The sequence below is a fragment of the Pantherophis guttatus genome, chromosome 10 (assembly GCF_059756535.1).
Source record: "Pantherophis guttatus breed Tessera chromosome 10, ASM5975653v1, whole genome shotgun sequence".
Taxonomy (NCBI): Eukaryota; Metazoa; Chordata; class Lepidosauria; order Squamata; family Colubridae; genus Pantherophis; species Pantherophis guttatus.
In genome coordinates, this window is record NC_142072.1 from 23352143 (window position 1) to 23368406 (window position 16264).

The 16264-nt window shown below is 38.0% G+C and overlaps 1 protein-coding gene across 2 annotated transcripts in view; it reads left to right on the top strand.

Moving 5' to 3' along the window:
* CSMD2 (CUB and Sushi multiple domains 2) overlaps window positions 1–16264 on the top strand; it is an 822245-nt gene that overhangs the window by 447273 nt on the left and 358708 nt on the right. The window contains exons 8-9 of one of the 2 annotated variants that reach the window (XM_034413370.3): window positions 7568–7655; window positions 14223–14347. The exons of the other annotated variant lie outside the window; for it this stretch is intronic. Of the exons in view, the coding sequence (XP_034269261.2) occupies window positions 7568–7655; window positions 14223–14347 (213 nt within the window). The remainder of the gene's footprint in view (window positions 1–7567; window positions 7656–14222; window positions 14348–16264) is intronic. 2 annotated transcript variants of the gene reach the window in all.

Here is a 16264-nt window from a genome sequence, read left to right on the forward strand (position 1 = left end):
TTTTTTCTTTTTTCCTGGTCACATTTTGTTATTACTTCTACCAATATTTCCAGATTGGTGTTGAAAATGAAACAAGCAAATTAAGTCTTGATGGAAATCATACTTGTGATTTGACCTATAGTAAGATGAGTAATGATCACATTGTTTGTTTGCATTAACTCCATAGAGAAGGGTTACGACTGTTTCTCTTATTGAATTTCTGAAAGTTAATAACACAAGCTTAGCAAAAGATAACAAGATTTGGTTGACAGAAACTTGCATGCATTTCTAACAGGACAAAAAAAATTGATGTTATGATTTGTTTTCTTCGATACTCCTTTTGAAATGCAACTTTAAAAAGGTTATTTGAAAAAGAAAAAAAAAACAACCTCAATGACTGAAGAATTTTAATCAATTGTTTCAGAAAGTGCTTACCGGCTGAGAATAGTTTAAAACCGGCTGAAATGCTTTGCCAACATATTTAGATTAGGATAAATTTGTCTGAGATGACATCTTAGCCATATCTTGAACGTGATTTGCTTCTGTATTCCTGAGGACGGATTCTAGAACAGATTGGTTTAAGTTATAGCATTCTTGCATTTGGCTTATGACAGTGAAGACAACAAAACAAATGCTTAGCAAGCTTATTGCTCTTTTCATAGTAGTTGAAAAAAATAGATTAATAAAAGCTGAGAAGTGAAGACTAAATATGTAACCAACCAGGCTTTGCTGTTTGCATTTTAGAAAATGGCATACTTTGCCTTTTGCCACCCAGCAAATTAATGGTTTTTTCCCCAAGCCAACAGATTGTTGAAAATAAATTATATAAAAGGGTCAGGACTCTGAGCATTCATTTATCTGTCCATCAACATAATAATTCTCTGAATCAGGAACAGACTGAAATGAAAGATTAAATTTCAAAGTGGACTGCATCAGAGGGGGGCAGCTATGATCTTACAACCTGCAGATTTCAGCTCTTAGAATTCCTGAGCCATAGTTACCCACCCCTGGTCTGGCTCAAACTGAATGCAGGGGAACAGAGGAATTTTGAAAAAAAAAATACCAATATATCTTTATTGGGTCAGAGCTCAACATTTTGCTAAGTACTCCATTGTAAGCCAATAACCATTTCATCTTATGACCCAGGCTGAAGCAATGCAGGTCACCACTTGAGTTCCCTTATATTTGCCTGCATGCACACAAGTACTCACAAATAAAATATATTGTTTGATTGCACAGAAAATTATGCAGATGCCTCCTATGTCACTACTGGGGGGGAAATGGTATATCCCCAGTTATCCCCAGCTAGCCGTTGTTAACACTGCAGAAACTGCTCAGAAATATGGAATTCTGGATGGGCAGCTACTCAAGACAAGTATTTAAAATTCCATATTATTAGCCAGTGGTGGGATTCAGCCAGTTCACACCATTTCGGGAGAACCGGTTGTTAACTTTCTGAGCAGTTTGGCAAACTGGTTGTTGGAAGAAATCATTAGGGCAGAGAACCGGTTGTTAAATTACTTGAATCCCACCACTGTTATTAGCCCTGTTAAATATATTATCACCCCTATGATATTGTACGAAGATTCATTTCAGACAGAGCAAAAATTCAGGATACAGTCAACATAGTGGAACCTGATCCATGTGTAATTTTCCTCCTTTTTCTTTTACAAGAAAATTAGGGTAATTTAAGCATCTGGTCACAGTTTGTAATACAGGTAGTCCTTGACATATGAGGACAATTGGGACCATAACCTCCGTCCCTGTAAGACAGTTGTTAAGTGGTTCATGCCTGATTTTACATCCTTTTTTGATGTTAAGTGAACCATACAATTCTTAGCAAATTTGCCTTCTCCCATTGACTTGTCTTGTTGAAAGCCAACTGGGAAAGTCACAAATGATCATTGTGTGACCAGGGGATATTGCAATTGTCATTAATCCATGCCAGTTGCAAGTGCCCGAATTTTGACCATGTGACTCTGGGGATGCTGCAGTGATTATAAATGTGAGGACCAGTCATAAGTCACTTCTGTCGGTGCTGCTGTAACTTCAAATGGTCACTAACTAATGGTTATAAGTCAAGCACTACCTCTAAGCTTCACTCTCATATGATCCTGGAAACTCAATATCCATGAAAGTTAATATATGGCAGTTCTTCCAACAGTGGTTGTCTGAAATTGACTCTGAGTTGTAATAAAGCCACCTGAGCATTAGCCTAAGCAGGGGTATCAAACTGGCGGCCCACGGGTCAGATGCATCATGCACAGGCTACGCCCTCCCCAGTTCCACAAAGGGAAAAAACATTGCAATATGTCACATGACGGCAACGTGATGCCGGGAGTTTGACACCTGTGGCCTAAAGCTTGGAAATGTCTACTGGAAGCAACTTTTTAAAGTAGGATGTGACTGATTAGCTTGTTGTGGTACCTGCAAGAATTTCCTAACGATGATAAGTGCCTGCTTAATACCATTCTGTATTGAGTGGGATCCTTTTCTGCAAAGGAATGACATTTTTTTCTTGAAGCTATTGAATTACCTTGGTTATGCTGTCTGCTTTCACTAGATAGAATTTGTTCAAATCTTGGATAGTAGATAAATCAGTTCATTTTTTTTTATTTCCTCCCTTTTTTTCATTGTTTTTTTTTTTTCGTAGAAAGAACCATTCCATAATGTCTCATGCATTCTGGGCAGATAATGTCAAAGTGATTTGGAGGTATTTCTCATCCTATGTATGCATGTATTAATTTATTTAGACTGCTGTGAATAATTCCCAAGTTCTTTCAGACAGGGGCATCTTGTAATATAGGAAAGGGCAGGATTCTATGTTGATTTTTGTTTTGCTTTAAAAAAAAAACTTTTCCTTTGGAAAGTGAAATATTTTGGAATGTTTCCATGTTTTCTATATTCTCCTACATGTTTCACAGACAATGTGACAGTGCCTATTGTGGTGATGCTACATTTAGCTTGATTCTGCTTCTTTTTGGCTGCATTAATTGTATTTCCATATGAATATCTGATTCTGCATTCTGTCTTGATAGGATTAATTCTATAAGTCCTACAATTGATGTTTTTTTTTTTTAAAGTGGTGAATAAAAAGTTTTGCTATACTTCATTAAAGAAACTATCTTTTTCCTGGGAAGAAATATTTTGTTTATTAGTAACTTGCCCCTTTGACTTTTCAAAGTGTTTTGCTGTATTTCTGCCAGACATTTTTTTTTTAAAGTAACAATGTTGGTAATAATAATGGATCAAAGGCAATCTGTTTACAATGAGGTTTATTTTCTTTTACATGAAAATGCTGCATTTCCAAACAGTAAGGAAGTTATTTATCTTTCAGTTGATTTTTTAAAAAAGAAATCTGAACTAGTTGCAGTAAAAAAAAAAAAAACAGATCAATGAAAATTCTTTTATCAAGGGTAGGTATGGTGGGAAGATAATTGGCAAAGATTTGTGTGGTATGTGAAATAAATTATTGCATCAGACAATGAAACCTTAATTAGTTGCATTTAAAGGCAAGTACAAATTTGTATTGCTTATGTTTTTTAAGAGGAATAAATGAATAACTAAATAAAAGCACTTTTGTTTCTGAAGACCTCTGATCCTTGATATCCACATGACCTTATCGGGAGGGCCAATTTAACAGACATGTTCTTTAATATCCCTTCATTCATTTGATACTCAACCAGCAACTGTTTTCTCCATTCTTTCTCTTTAATGAATGTGGGGCAGGGAGGGTCAACTATTTCTTTGTACTGTATATGTCATTTATTCTACCATTACATCATTGTGAGGGCTGCCAGCAGGAACTTTCAAATTATATCTACCATGAAGGAGTGGGAAGGAATCAAACATAATAAAATCACAGCATTTTTGGGTGGGATTTGAGTTAGTTAGAATTTACAGTCTGAAATGTTGTGGGCGAAGAATTCTGATATCTACCTACCGGTAGTAGTTTGTTTCAACTTTGCAGAATAAACACCTTCTGGGCATCAATAAAATATGCCTTTAAAACCTACCTGGACCTGAATCCAAGCTGTTTTGTGACCCTTATTCTGTATTTTCTCCCTGCTATCAGAGAGAAATATTAGTATTCTTTTGCTTCATAAACTCTAGAACTTCTTCCTAATATGAGATTTCTCCAAAGAAGGTGGATTGTTGCAACTGCATTTAACATACTTTAAAAGAAAATACAAAAATCTGTCTAGGAAAAGACTGATAATTGTGATGACAACAAGTTTCAATAAACATTGTATCCCTTTGCTTCTCTGTTTGTCCTCTGAAGTTAGCATTTGCATTGGGAGATGTCTAAAATTCAAGGGACATGAATTAATTTCCTTCCATGTGCATAAATTAGCTTCAGAAAATGGGGGAGAGGGGTTTAATTCTGCAGCAAGGGAGAAAAAGGTGAAACTTCATTCCCATGGGCATTGGCGACTTAGCAATGGTTAAAGTCTACCTTTTTAAGAATTATTTAAAAAGTTAAGATACTGTACATTAATTTGTTCTTCCTTTGCAATGAGCTTCTACCTGCTAATTATTAAGTTCCCATCTGTTTTCCTCCTTTGAGGTGATTTTGGTGACGGCAACACTGCATTTGCAGTTGTTAGCAAAGAGATGTTGGATGCAAATACTGGCCCTTGGTTTTGAGCTTTGGGAGACCACGATTGTTACCTCTATCCTTACTGAGTGAAAAATAGAGCCTACCTGAATGTGAAGGAGTCCTGAAGATGCACGAGCCTTGATCCTATGTCTACCTCACCTCCAATACCATTGCAGCCCATAGGTATTGATAGGTAGATAATAGCAATAGTCCTTGATGCCCTCTGAGCTTGGCTGTTCTCTTGCAGATGCTTCATAGCAAAATTACAATAACAATGGGCCCTGTTTGTTTAATTCATCCATGGATCCTGGAAGTGGACAGTAAACCTATTTGGAATCGGGCCTGTAAGTGGCCAGGTTGGTTAAATGCCCCTGTCTCAAAATGATCAGAGAAAAAGACTATAATCAAGGTGAAGTGGAGTTCTCTAAATCTTCTGAACTGTTTATACCGATGTATTATTCTTAGATATGCTTTCATTCCCAGATTCTAGTTTATTATATGATTATAATAAGCCAATGTCAATGATATTAAATTTGGTAACCTAGTATTTTTAACTTTTTAATTAAATAAATGTAAAAAATGTGCTTGAAAAATAGTATCTACAGTATCCTCTCTTGCTCCTGTATCCAAATTCTGTGTCCCCAAGTTTAGTTTGTCAATAATGTTTTGTTCTGTACTTTTTGCTTCATAATTTACATTCCTCATAATGTGCAGTTAATGGAAACAAATAAGCAGGGGTGTCCTTGCTAATCAGATCTTAATATAGGGGAGTCTCCATTTGGGGGAGACCCCATTCCTGTATAAGTGGTGGAGTATCTGCATAGCAATTCTTCCAGAAAATGTTTAGAGGGTTTAGTTATCTGTGAAGGGTTTTTTTTTAAAGAGAGAAGGTGTTGTACTTTTAATAATTGTGGTTCATAAAATTGTGTTGAGTTTGTTATGGTAGTTGACAAATTCAGTATGGAAATATTCTGTGGGCAGTTGTTTTTTTTAGCACCATCCTGTGGTCACTTATGTTGAAATAATAGATTTCCATCTCCATTTCAAGAAAAAAAAAATCAAAAGATGGGTAGGTGGGTGACTCACAGGGTTAGTTCCCCAAACTGGCTGTGAATGGAGATGGAGCAGATATATTGTGATGAAGCAGAAATATTGTGATACAATGACTCTTTATTATTTGAATATGTATAGTTTAGTCTATAGCAGTGTTTCTCAACCTTGGTAGCTTGAAGATGGGTGGACTTCAACTCCCAGAATCCCCCAGCCAGCACTGCTGGCTGGGGGATTCTGGGAGTTGAAGTCCACCCATCTTCAAGCTTCCAAGGTTGAGAAACACTGGTCTATAGTCATGTAGTTAGCAATGCATCTAATTTGTCCAGGGGGATGGGGTGGGGGAAAAGGCTTTACACAAAGATGGGGATAAATACTGTAATGTGGCTTGATTTATTCCACACTTGTTTCTTAGGTGTACACCCAATATCATTACACATAACCTTCAAAGTGCAATGCAACAAATGGTGGTGTTCCTGATCCTTTTTGGCCAAGGAGAAAAAAACATGTAGTAAAGTCTGTAGCATTTTGTAAGACTGACAATAAGAGAGCCATCCCAGAAGCTACTACAGTTAGAACCCAGGCAGTGGTTCACAAGGTTTGCAGCCTCAGTTTCTTTTACAGAGGACCCAATTCCATCCTTTCAGATATTACGATGTGTGGACCGACTGTGGTGGAATCCTCTTCTAAAGAGACCCTGCCTGATTTTGGCATAAGGGCACCTGTAAGCAAGTATATTACCTGCTTTCTTAAAGAGGAGTCAGTTCCCTCCCCCAAGTCATCTGTGCAGTAGAGTTGTCCTTTGGAGAAGTCTCCTTTTTCTCTTCTTGTTAATTGCTGTTGACACCTCCAGTCTTAAAGATGCAGTATTGATGCACACTAATCAAGGGGTAGGGGGGAAGGGGGATAAATCATGTTGATTGATCTTTCTAAGTTCTCCTTGCCCCCAAAATCTGTGCTGTGCACTTCCACATTTTCCTTTGTCAGTCTGCTCACTTTCAGAGAATTGTGCCATGTGTTTTTCAACCAGACCATGGCAGAAAAGGCAGGGAAAAACAGAATGAAATAAAATAAGCCCACTTTTACCTTTTTTTTGGGGGGGGGGGGGGACGGGACTAGGATATTGTAAAAACTGAACATGCAATTGAAATCAAGCTTATTTTTATTCAGATTTGATCTCACCCTAACTGGGTACGTACCATTTTAGAACAGTTCTGGAATTCCTTGTGTTTGATGGGTGGCATGCTATATACTCTTGGCACCGTCTGATGCTTCTTTTCCCTCTTCTAATGGAAAAGGTTACTCCTTTTCAGGTCCTGCACAATGAAACTAAGTCACCAACTGTGAACCCAACTAGCTTCTGTCCTCTTCTCCTGTCATCCTCCCCTACATATCTTGATTGTCATCTTCCACTGCTTTTTATTTAACTTAACTGCCTTTCATTAACATCAGCCAGATGGTGAATAGTGGAATTTTCATACAATTCTGCATTTGGGTATTATTTTTATTTTTATTCTCTTGGGAGATGAGAGAATATTTTGAGGTGTCTGCTCCGATGGTTTACAGCTGAGAACTGGGGGGAGGGGAGTGAACAGGATTTGAGTTTTCATCAGAGGTCATAGTTCTGTTTCTGAGCTTGTGTGGCTTTGATAGTTCACGTGGCCCATAACTTAGCCTTCCACAATTTTCACCTTTCAGATATATTGGACTATAACTCCCATAACCCCAAGGTGCAAGCTGGTGCATTTGCAATGCACCAGCTTAAGGAACACTCTTCAGCAAATGTTTTGAGGGGAGGGGAAATGGGAACAGATAACATTTACTCAGTGCATTCCAACTTGTAATTTTCCATTTTATTTGCATCACCAACACTGAGATGATATACATTTTTTTTGTCTTCTATTCTACCTCTGTATATGCTGTTTTTTTGCTTTGTAGTAACACAGGTTGGTGCGTCCCAGGGACATAACATGTGTCCGGACCCTGGGATTCCAGATCGGGGCAAAAGAATAGGCAATGATTTCAGGTAAGCATCTTTTCTTTCTTTCTTGTCATGCTTCATACTTACATGTTGAGCTACAGCCCTCATACATTTCAGCCAACACAGGTGTGAAGGTTGGCAGTAAGTTTTAGAAGGGAGGAGGTGTTGGGCAAATCCATCTACTATCCATGGTGTTTGTCAGAGCACCATCATTTAATTGAACCTGCATTATTGGAGGCAGTTGACGATTCCATCAGATAACAATTGGTGAAGATGAGGGAATGATTAATGAAGGCTACAGACACAGTGCCCTGTTCCAAGCTTTTCACAGAAGCAGCTGGCTGTCCATTGTCAAAAACAGGATGCTGGCATCCTGAAACTTTGATTTAATCAGCAAGGCTTTTATGTTTTTAAGAAATACACAGCCTGCCTATGATGCACAATTCTGATGTCATAATATCCTCTGATGTCTCTGTGTGTTCTCTCTGGGGGCGATGTTTTTTAAGAGCAGTCCCATGCACAAAAGTGAATTGGTACAGGGCGATAAGGAAAGGGAAGGAAAGGGAAGGAGAGGGGAGGGGAAAGGAAGAGAAAGGAAAAGGAGGGAAGGGAAAGGGAAAGGGAGGGAAAGGAAAGGAAAGAAAGAGAAGGAAAGGAAAGGAAAGGAAAGGAAGGAAAGAAAGAGAAGGGAAGGGAAGGGAAGGGAAGGGAAGGGAAGGGAAGGGAAGGGAAGAGAAGAGAAGAGAAGAGAAGAGAAGAGAAGAGAAGAGAAGAGAAGAGAAGAGAAGAGAAGAGAAGAGAAGAGAAGAGAAAGGGACAATGTTTTGAAAATGTTTTTTCAAGTTACTTCTCAGTGTTTTCAACCAAGATTCTTTTTTATTTGGCACATATTTCATGACAATTAAAATAGATGGCTCTTAATCCATTTTACCCATGCCATTTCAGTTCTGTTTATTGGAAAGCAAAATTGGTTGATCTCGGCTGCATTTAACTTCCAAGGTGGCATGTTTAAGATAATAGCTCAAACCTGGGTTCACATTGGCAGGAATCCATACTAAAATAGGACTCTAACATTCATCACTTGCTGTGTCAATATGAACATTTTCTGGTGTAACATCATTAGGTCTATATCAGCTTTGGTATGATATGATCAGTGAGCTATGAGAGTCCATTCGTCTTGCAAGAACATCAGAAGATGAGAACACAGATTTGTTAAAGCAGTCTTGGCCTTCCATCAGCTCTGTGGCATGTCCCATCTACTGCTAATTTACCATGTGATTCTGGGATGTAATATTTGTGATTTTTTTTTTTTTGAGTGCTCTGGATTGTTAGGAGTCAAAATATTTATTATTTATTATATTGAGAAGATTAAGGGGCAAAATAATTGTCTTAAAACTTGTAGAGTCATAAAATACCAATTTAATCCTTTTTTTAAAAAAAAAATCCAGAACCACAAATAGGACTATTTTTCACCACTGGGGGTGGGTTTAGGGGGCAAAATGGATATCTTATGTCTTGCACCCATTCCATTACCTTAATTCTCTATGCATTCAAATGGCCTAAAAGAATTGGCTCCACCAGATGATTGATATCATGACTTCTGTTGAAAGCCAGAAAAGTCAAAACCGAGTCTTCAGTCACAAGCAAGTTACCTACTCTTGACTGAATTATAAAATGGTGTCATAGGAGACTGGTTATTATTTCTATTTCATTCTATTTCATTTCTTTTAATTATGGTAATAATCTGGCAACTCTTGAGGAATCTTTCACACTGATTTGTTTTCCAAACGTGTCTACAATTTGTAGAAGAGTTCCTCGGGAGAAGGGCGGTATAGAAATTTAATAAAACCTAAAACCTAAAACCTAAACATGTCGTATCCAGGATTTCTGTGTTCTGTTGTTGCATTTCGTGTACAGTGCTCTAATTCTGATTAAGTATGCACACTAAAATGTGATTTTCATTTCTGCATGAAAGGAAGTCCATTGGGCATGTTAGTCAACTGTTGACTATGTGGAATATTGTTTATTTTGGTTGAATTTCTCACTGATGAAGCACCCATCCCCAATATACATAGACACAGAGAGAGAGAGAGAGGGGGGGGGGAAGAGATGTACACACAAACTCGGATGATAGATGGATAGATAGATGGATGGATGGATGGATGGATAGATAGATAGATAGATAGATAGATAGATAGATAGATAGATAGATATTCCTACAAGCTCTCAGAAAACAGTCCAGCCAGGAAAGTCATTGTATTATGTCTTAGCATCACCTGTGCTTCCCAAGGAAGGTCCCAGCTTGCCAGATGGATAGAATTTTAGCTTCATCTATGGCTTTTGGAACCTTCTGCGTGCAACAAGAAAGATGCTTGTTTTGTCATGCTTTTCCACAACCCCATTTTGAAACCATTGCACTAGAAAAAGGGAAGATGTGCAAGATCCCTCATTTCTCCTCTTTGCATCCCCAGGAGCTTCCTGCAAGTTAACAAATTTAATCAAAAGGATTGCCAAAAATCAGTGGCACAGCCTCTCAACAATTTAGGATGGGAGATATATGAAAATTGTAATGGGTACCCTACGTAGATTTAATACACATTTGCTTATTTGGTTGATGCCTCCCCCCCAGTAGTCTTCCCTATTACATATCTAATAATCCTTTCAGTACTGGGCAAAGGTATATAGTCTCTGGCCAGTAAAAATTTTCTCTGCTCTTTCAAAAATAATTAGGATGTTTTTAAGAAAAAGAAAAGGGGCCAACTGGGGGCTAAGTCATTCTATTGAATGGAGGTTGCTAGTAAATGTGGTATTTGCACAAAGATTTTACATATCACCTAGACCTTTTGAGAAACTTCTTTGTCTTGTTGATCATTCAGCGAAGGACTGAAAGTGGATTTGAATCCACATATCTCACATAATTGATAATCACATAGATTACTTTAAAGCTTTGTAGCTGTGATAGTTTTGTGTGTATGTGTCTGTGTGTGTGTTTGTATATACATACATACATACATACATACATGCATGCATATATACATACACCCAATGAATACTAGCCGATGTCAGGATTCGAAGGAACACCCCCAATTAAATAAAGCTCTGAGGTCTGAGGTTCCTCAAAGTTTCAATTTATTAGAGATGTCATATTGGCACATCTGGGAAAACCCGAATCTGAAAGCTTCCAGGTTTTCCACACCCAGCTAACAGGTCATAGCCCTGCCCCACATCCACAAGTTCATCACATTGTCCAATCAACTTGTCACACTCCACTGGATACAATCTTCAGGCAGTCTCCATCAGATGCAGGCAAAAGTCCTTGAAGACGGAATGTTGTTATGACTAACTTTCTACCGCTCCAACAACAACCTCCTCCCAACTTCCCCAGCTAAAATATGTGGCAGTTAAGAAGCAAAAAAGAAAATTGTCTTCCAAAACTGACAGCCGACTTATTGCCACACAAATTACACAAAACCCATGTTTTGGATTTGAGGAAGTGAACTAAGGTCCCCAAATGCTTATGTGTTGATAAATCTGTTAATCTTTAGGGTGTCACAAGCTTTTGAGATTAAAGCTTTATTCCCCACTCTTATGGGGAAAGCATTTTACGATGCTTTCATATCCATATCCAACCATATGGATAGTTGACATATTCATGTTGATCAGTTGATGATGGCCTCGTAACATGTCTACTTTGCTCCTGGGAACTGAACAACTGCAGATCCAGTCGGAGCATATGTATCACTTCTAATGCCGTGCCTTTGGTGGAATAGGGTCACACATTACTGCTGAGAAGCCATAACCATCGTGTATGTGTGAATCACTCCTGGATGGTTTCCCTCCAGCCATGCCAGCTGACTTCACCAACACTTTGTCACCTCCTGCTTTTGTGCGTAAGAAGCAGATCAGTCTCTTCGTGTTAGGCATGTCAGCAAGCAGGGATGGGGGTGGGTGAGTCAGAGTGCAGATCAATATTTAATTTTATGTCTCTGTAGATAACTTTTTTTTTTTTTTGCCAGAAGCATATAGTCATGTTTTTCCCACTCTCCATGAAATAAGGGCTGGAACTAAAGGAATAATCTTGCCCAGTGTGAGATGGAATGGGACAAGAAAGAGAAAATAGTCCCTAGAATAATTTGATTTTACATAATGGCAGCTTCCAAAACATGTCAGGAGTCTCTCCCATTTCCATCCTCCTGTAAAATCTCCAATAAACTAGAAAAGAAAAAGATTTAGTGAGCTGAACCATCATGCCTACAGATATTAAACTAATGTTTCCTGCAGATTTAGTAATGCCAATATGTGAGTTCAGTATAAAAATGAGTCTTTGAAGCCTCAAAAATTTATCTTTATGAGCCTGATAAATATTGCAGTGACATTTCCACTATATTCTAAAACATTGTGGGACAACAGTGAATGTATCTCAGAATATGATTCATCATAGAAGATGCTTAAATGGATCATTATTCACATAATTGGATGAAGTCTGAATATCCAGAAAAATGCAATTTGTCAATATAAGATAAGCAACTTGTTTCTTCATAGTCCCTGCACTGCAATTTTACAATTGGAGCCTAAATTGCATGTATTGTAAGGAAATTGATCTCAGTGTATGCATTGTCTAGAGCAGTATTTTTCAAACTTTGCAACTTTAAGATGCATGAACATGCTCACTGAGGAATTCTAGGAGCTAAAACAGGGGTGAAATCCAGCAGGTTCTGACAGGTTCTGGAGAACCGGTAGCGGAAATTTTGAGTAGTTCAGAGAACCGGCAAATAGCATCTCTGGCTGGCCCCAGAGTGGGGTGGGAATGGAGATTTTGTAATATCCTTCCCCTGCCATGCCCACCAAGCCACACCATGCCCACCAAGCCACGCCCACAGAACCAGTAGTAAAAAAAAATTGAATTTCACCACTGAGCTAAAGTTTACACATCTTAAAGTTGCTAAGTTTGAAATGCACAGGTCTAGAGCATCACTTTGACATCTGCAGTGATACCCTATTCATTTTCAGATCTGTTAAAAGACTAAGAGACTTTATTCAGTAATGGTATGTAAATTTCTCCATATAGATTTCTTAAATCAGAACTGTTTTGTTAGTTTTAAATAGCAATGTTTCCAAGCCTCTTCCATCCTCTACATTTATTTTATTTTATTTTATTTATTTGCACATATTTATATGCCACCCTTCTCCCAAAGGACTCAGGGCGGCGAACACAAGCAAAAACATGCAATAAAAATCCGAATTAAAACCAGTTAAAATAAAGTAATAATAAATAATAAAAACCAAGAATCTGAATCAGCCCATTTGTTGAAATAGCCAAGTCTTCAGGCTTCGACGGAAGGAACGGAGATCAGGCACCATCCGGAGTTCGGTGGGTAACTCGTCCCAGAGGGTAGGGGCGCCCACAGAGAACATATTCTAAAAGTCTTATGAGATCTACTCATTTGGTACATTTTGAAATTCAGAATTCAGTTAGGACAGGTTGGGAAAAATGCAGTGGATCTGTGGAATATTCTACACTGTTGATCAAATATCTGTTGTTACATACCTTGAACGCTGTAATGCCATGGAGATGTAACATGCTAAAAATGTCTAGATACCTACCAGAGTGATTGAATGTATGTACAGTATATATGCATGTCCACATATATGTATTGCATTTTTGTTCCAGTTGTCAATGGTACTTAAGATAGCTAAAAAAAAGTAATGTAATTTTAAAAGCACAATTAAAAGTACCATCAGCAAAATAATTCACATTGAACTACCTAAAACCTGATCTAGCAACCACTTTTCTCATTTCTAATAAAATTATTTTACCCACCAGCAGAAGGGAATCAATATAAACTCCACCCAAAGTTTTTGGCATTCAGATAATATACAAGATTAATAAATTATTATTATTATCTGCCAGTTCTTTATCTAGTGTTGACCTTTATTTGTGTTGAGTTCTTCCCAAGTATTTAGTTTGTCACAATATATCAGCATAGTATATGTGCAGATCTAAGCAATGTGGCCTTTTGTAATTGACAGATGGAAATTTTGTCAATGTATACCATGTTTCCCCAAAAATAAGACCCTGTCTTATATTTTTTTGAACCCTGAAATAAGTGCTTGGCCTTATTGCCATGCGCTCAAAAGCCTGATTGGGCTTATTATTATTAGTGGATGTCTTATTTGGGGGGGAAACAGGGTAGAAATTACTAAGGGCCATCCAATTTTTTTTCCCCCAGTATGGTATCTGATGTGTTGATAACCGCTGGGACCACCCTATCTGGTTTATGCCATAGTCTTTCAACTTTGGTTTTCAAATCTTCGATACTTTATAATTTTCTCCAGTTCTTCTATTCTAATATCCCCTGATATCACTGCATTGGTTACCCACACTTCCTTCTTTTCAACCATAGTTAAATCTGGTGTGTTATGGGCCAAGACTTTATCAATTTGCATTTGGAAATCCAACATTTATTTTCATTGCTGTTATCATATCTGGATGAAGAATTCTATAACCCAGGAGTTCCCTATGAAAGAAAACAAATAAGAAACAAAACAGAGCATCCAAAATCTGTGCCTGAAGCTAGAGTGCAAGTCAGTAATGGGCTTCCTGTGTTCCAGGTTAGGATCCAGTGTCCAGTTCACCTGCGGTGAAGGTTATGACTTGCAAGGCTCCAAAAGCATCACCTGTAAGAAGCTGAGTGGTATGATAGCTGCCTGGAGTGACCAGAGACCTGTGTGTCGAGGTAAGATAAATGGCACCAAAAATTACAAATGAGGCAGGAAATTGAGTTCAATTATCACCTTTAGTAGTAGAGGATCATTATAGGAAATAAAACTCATCTAATAGTGATTCTTTTATCTAGAGATCATCCACTATTTAGTGGCTTGGTGAGTCGTAAACTATGATACTTACAATAGGTTTGTTATAAGTTGGTTCTAATAATTTATCCCTGTTTATTCATCTAAAGAAATGTAAATTTACATTTACGTCTAAATTTCTCCTCTAAAATATATGTGGTCTCCATGTAATTCTGAGCCCTTATTGTTTAGCTTTCAAGGAAGCAGAGCTGGATGCAAATCAGCATTCCCCAGATCTCCAAACTTTCTCCAAATTATTGTATGGTCTACATATATAAATACATGTGTAATCCTCAATCTATTTTTCTAAGCTCTACTATTAAGTACATGATCAGGAAATTTCAATGAGCTTTTATCTACATACATTCTTATAAGGCTATGATCAACACTATTGGGCTTAAACAGACTATGGCTAGGAAGGGGTTCTGTTGGCAGAATTTTATTTTATACAATATCTTCATAAACGACTTAGATGAGGGAATAGAAGGGGAACTCACCAAATTTGCAGATGATACAAAGCTGGCAGGAATAGCTAAAACTCTAGAAGACAGGCTCAAGATCCAGAAGGATCTTGACAGAGTTAAACACTGGGCCCTATCTAACAAAATGAAATTCAATGTAGAGAAAAGTAAAGTCTTACACTTAGGTAAAAAAAACCAAAAGCACACATACAAACTGGGAGAAACCATGCTTAATAGCAGTGACTGTGAGAGGGATCTTGGAGTCTTAGTGGACAACCAGCTAAATATGAGCCAGCAGTGTGCAGCGGCAGCTAAAAAACGCCAACACAATCCTAAATTGCATTAACAGAGGGATACAATCAAGATCAAGTGAGGTCCTAATACCACTCTATAAAGCCCTAGTAAGACCACACCTAGAGTACTGCATCCAGTTTTGGTCACCACACTATAAAAAAGATGTTGAGACTCTAGAAAAAGTGCAGAGGAGAGCAACCAGGATGATTAGGGGGCTGGAGACTAAAACATATGAAGAACGGTTGCAGGAATTGGGCATGGCTGGTCTAGTGAAGAGAAGGACCAGGGGAGACAGGATAGCAGTCTTCCAATATTTGAGGGGCTGCCACAGAGAGGATGGGGTCAAGCTGTTTTCCAAAGTCCCCGAAGGCCAGACAAGGAATAATGGATGGAAACTGACCAAGGAGAGATTCAACCTAGAAATGAGGAGGAACTTTCTGACAATGAGAACAATCAACCCATGGAACAGAAGTTGCCTTCGGAAGTGGTGGGAGCTTCATCACTTGAGATTTTCAAGAAAAGATTGGACTGCCATTTGTCAGAAATGGTGTAGAGTCTCCTGCTTGAGGGGGGGGGTTGGACTAGATGACCTATACGGTCCCTTCCAACTCTGTTAATCTGTTAAAAGAAGGATCTCTAGTTTTAAACAAGCAATAAGTGAAAGAGAAAGTTTATGATCTCACAAATATGGGCACTGTATATGTAGGAATGACTATGCTTGAAATGCCATTCCTCTGTGGTACGAAGGTTCTTGATCATGTTGAATGTCAATTTTTGTTTTATCTTGAGGAAGACCATTGAGAAATCAAGCATTTTTTTCTTCAAGAGCAGCTTGCTCAGGGAAGATTTCTTTTAAAAATTAGACCATAATTTGTATTCCAAGTAACCAGTGAAAGGCTTCTGCCATGAATGTTGGTCAATGAACCACACAGTTGGAAAGGATTGAAAAGTTGGTTGTTGGATTAGAATGGTCCCTTCAGTAGCACATGGGAATATGAGTTTTAAGACTTTAGGATGAAATTGTTCGTTAGAACACTTGTTCTTTGT